The sequence below is a fragment of the Lactuca serriola genome, chromosome 5 (assembly GCF_051521515.1).
Source record: "Lactuca serriola cultivar US96UC23 chromosome 5, Lser_US96UC23_V15, whole genome shotgun sequence".
NCBI lineage: Eukaryota > Viridiplantae > Streptophyta > Magnoliopsida > Asterales > Asteraceae > Lactuca > Lactuca serriola.
The window spans coordinates 6,303,344-6,306,273 of NC_136412.1; the positions used below are offsets into that span (position 1 = coordinate 6,303,344).

General features: G+C 44.4%; 1 protein-coding gene across 1 annotated transcript; it reads right to left on the reverse strand.

Moving 5' to 3' along the window:
* Nucleotides 1–1,836: 1,836 nt before the first annotated feature.
* On the reverse strand, nt 1,837–2,391 carry LOC145049303 (uncharacterized). Its single transcript, XM_078997731.1, has one exon. It carries the CDS (start codon nt 2,389–2,391, stop codon nt 1,837–1,839), a length of 555 nt encoding a protein of 184 aa, XP_078853857.1.
* Between the last annotated feature and the right edge of the window lie 539 nt (nt 2,392–2,930).

A 2,930-nucleotide genomic window follows, 5' to 3' on the forward strand; every position in this document is an offset into this window, starting at 1 on the left:
GTAAGTTTTTCCTTTTTTTGTTGGTTTAGTATTTGGTGTTTTGCTGTAGTGTTGGAACTTCTAAAACAATGTTTCGCTTTCTTGGATGTATTTTTGGCCTGTTCTAGGCATTATCAACAGTTTGCTTGCTTTGCTTTGTTTTTTTTTGTGTGTTGTTTCTCTTGCTCGCTTTTTTGCGCATTGTTCAAGATTTTCAGCGCCTTGGCACACCGGGTACTTTGCTTTATCCTTGTTATTGTTGGCGCCCTAAGTGTCTATATTGCACTTAGCATCCATGATTGGGTTCCACATGTGATCACTCAGTCACTAGACTAATACACTAAGTATATGAAGATCTGTAATTATCATTTCATTAACCGCGGGTTTTCTGAATACATTAAGTGTTCAACTCATGACACTCAGCATGGTATTTTTAAATACGCTAAGTATTGGACTCATGTCACTTAGCATGGAATTATATATATATATATATATATATATATATATATATATATATATATACACACACACACACACATTAAGTATTTAACTCATGTCTCTTAGCATGGAATTTTGAATACACTAAGTATTGAACTCATGTCTCTTAGCATGGAATTTTAAATTCCCTGAGTATTGAACTCATGTCTCTTAGCATGGGATTATATATACACTAAACATTAAACTCATGTCTCTTAGCATGGAACTTTGAATACATTGTGTATTGAACTCATGTCTCTTAGCATGGAATTTTAAATATACTAAGTACTGAATTCATGTCTCTTACCACGAACAAATATGCTCTAAGTATTCAGGGTACAATACGCTCATCGAGACGCCAACTAGCTGGGCTACCCCCTTTTCTTCTTCCCTACCTTAGAAGAAATATTTCTTTAAGTTTCTAGCATTCCATGTTCTTGGAATGGGCCTCCCTTCCATTGTCTCCAACGCGTATGCACCGCTCCTACTTGCCTCCATGACTCTGTATGGGCCTTCCCATGTTGGACCCAACTTTCCCTGAGGTTGGGCTCGGCTTGCTTCGTTTTTCCTCAAAACATATTCGCCGACTTTGAAGGCCTTCTCCTTCACCCTTTGGTTGTAATATCTTTTTGTTACTTGTTTATACGCAACTTGGCGTACACTCGATTCTTCGCGTTTCTCCTCTAAGATATCTAGGTTTATCCTTAGGTCTTTCATATTGCTTTCCTCATCTTTGTTGGCCACCCTCAGTGTGTTCACTGCTATTTCCATGGGGAGCATGGCTTCGGTTCCATACGTCAAGCTGAAAGGGGTTTCCTTTGTGCTTTTCCGTGGCGTAGTTCTGTATGACACCAACACCATTGGTATCTCTTCTGCCCAATTCCCCTTTGCTTTGCCCAACCTCTTCTTAATCCCATTGATAATGGTTCGGTTGGACACCTCTGTTTGGCCGTTCGTCTGAGGATGTGCCACCGACGTGAAGCGTTGACTTATCCCTTTGACAGTGCACCAATCTCTGAACGGATTCTCAACAAACTTCAATCCATTGTCGATGATGAGGACCTTAGGTGTTCCGAATCTTGTCATGATGTTTTTCCATACGAATTTTATCATATGCCTCCCGGATATGCACGCCAGAGGCTCAGCTTCGGTCCACTTTGTGAAGTAATCCACAGCTACTACCATGTACTTTAATTTCCCTGGTGCTTCTGGGAATGGGCCCACTATATCTACGCCCCACTGGTAGAAAAGCCATGGGCTAGATATGTTGCTTAACGGGGCCGAGGGATTAGCCTGGACTAGGGCATAAGACTGGCATTTCCCATATTTCTTGGTTACTTCTATCGCGTCCTGCTGTATCGTTGGCCAAAATATCCCCATTCATAACACTTTGCCCGTCAAGGCTCTCGCCCCTTCATGTGCGCCCACCTGTCCCGAGTGTGCCTCCTGCAAGATCTCTACCCCCTTGGCTTGATCCACACATTTTAACCATGGAGACGTGAACCCTTTCTTGTACAGTTCTCCATTCACCATTGTGTATGAAGGCACCTTTATACGTATTTTCCTGGCTTCATCATGACCATCTGACAACACTCCTCTTTGGAGGCATTCTTGGTACGGTTTCATCCATGTGGGTCCAGCGGGGGTTAAGATATTCACTTGTTGCTCATCTATACCCCTTTCTCTGAGTACTTCCACTAAAACTTTCTTTGATAGATGATCAAAGCATGTGGACGCCAGCTTACTCAAAGCGTCTGCCATCTTGTTTTCGCTTCTAGGTATCTGCTTGATTGTAAACCGGCTGAACGATCCTACTAGCTGTTTCACCATCTTTACATATTTTCCCATTCTTGGGTCTCTTACCTCGAAACTACCATTGACTTGGTTTGCTGCTAACCTCGAGTCGGTTAAGGCTGTTACAGCTTTCGCACCCATCTGCTTAGCTAACCGCAGCCCTGCAAGAAGTGCTTTGTACTCTGCCTCGTTGTTTGATGTATGGAAGTCGAAGCGGAGGGCATAGGTTACCTCCTATCCTTCTGGGCTTGTTAGGATCAGTCCCGCCCCCGAGCCTTCCCTGCTGGATGCTCCATCCGTATACAGGGTCCATGAACCGTGCTCAGCCGGGGCCTCTTCAACTACCCACACCATCTCTTTTGCCGGGTTCCCTCCGTTTGGGATTTCCAGTAAGAAGTCGGCTAGCGCCTGCCATTTGATGCTCGTTCTTGGGCGGTAGTTTATGTCGTGTTCCGCCAACTCAATTGCCCACTTGGCCAGTCGTCCTGACGTCTCTGGCTTGAGCAGGATCTGTTTAATGGGGTAACTCGTGAGTACCTCAATCTGGTGTGCCTGGAAGTATCGCCTAAGTCGTCTCGCGGCGTAGATGAGTGCTAGTACCAACTTTTCCAGCTTGGGGTAATTGAGTTCTGGTCCTTGCAGAGCTCTACTAACAAAGTACACCGGCCTTTGCTCCCCCT

What these genes read in the sequence shown, in the direction of transcription:
- LOC145049303 (XM_078997731.1), bottom strand. Translation starts at nt 2,391, where the DNA reads ATGGGTGCGAAAGCTGTAACAGCCTTAACCGACTCGAGGTTAGCAGCA.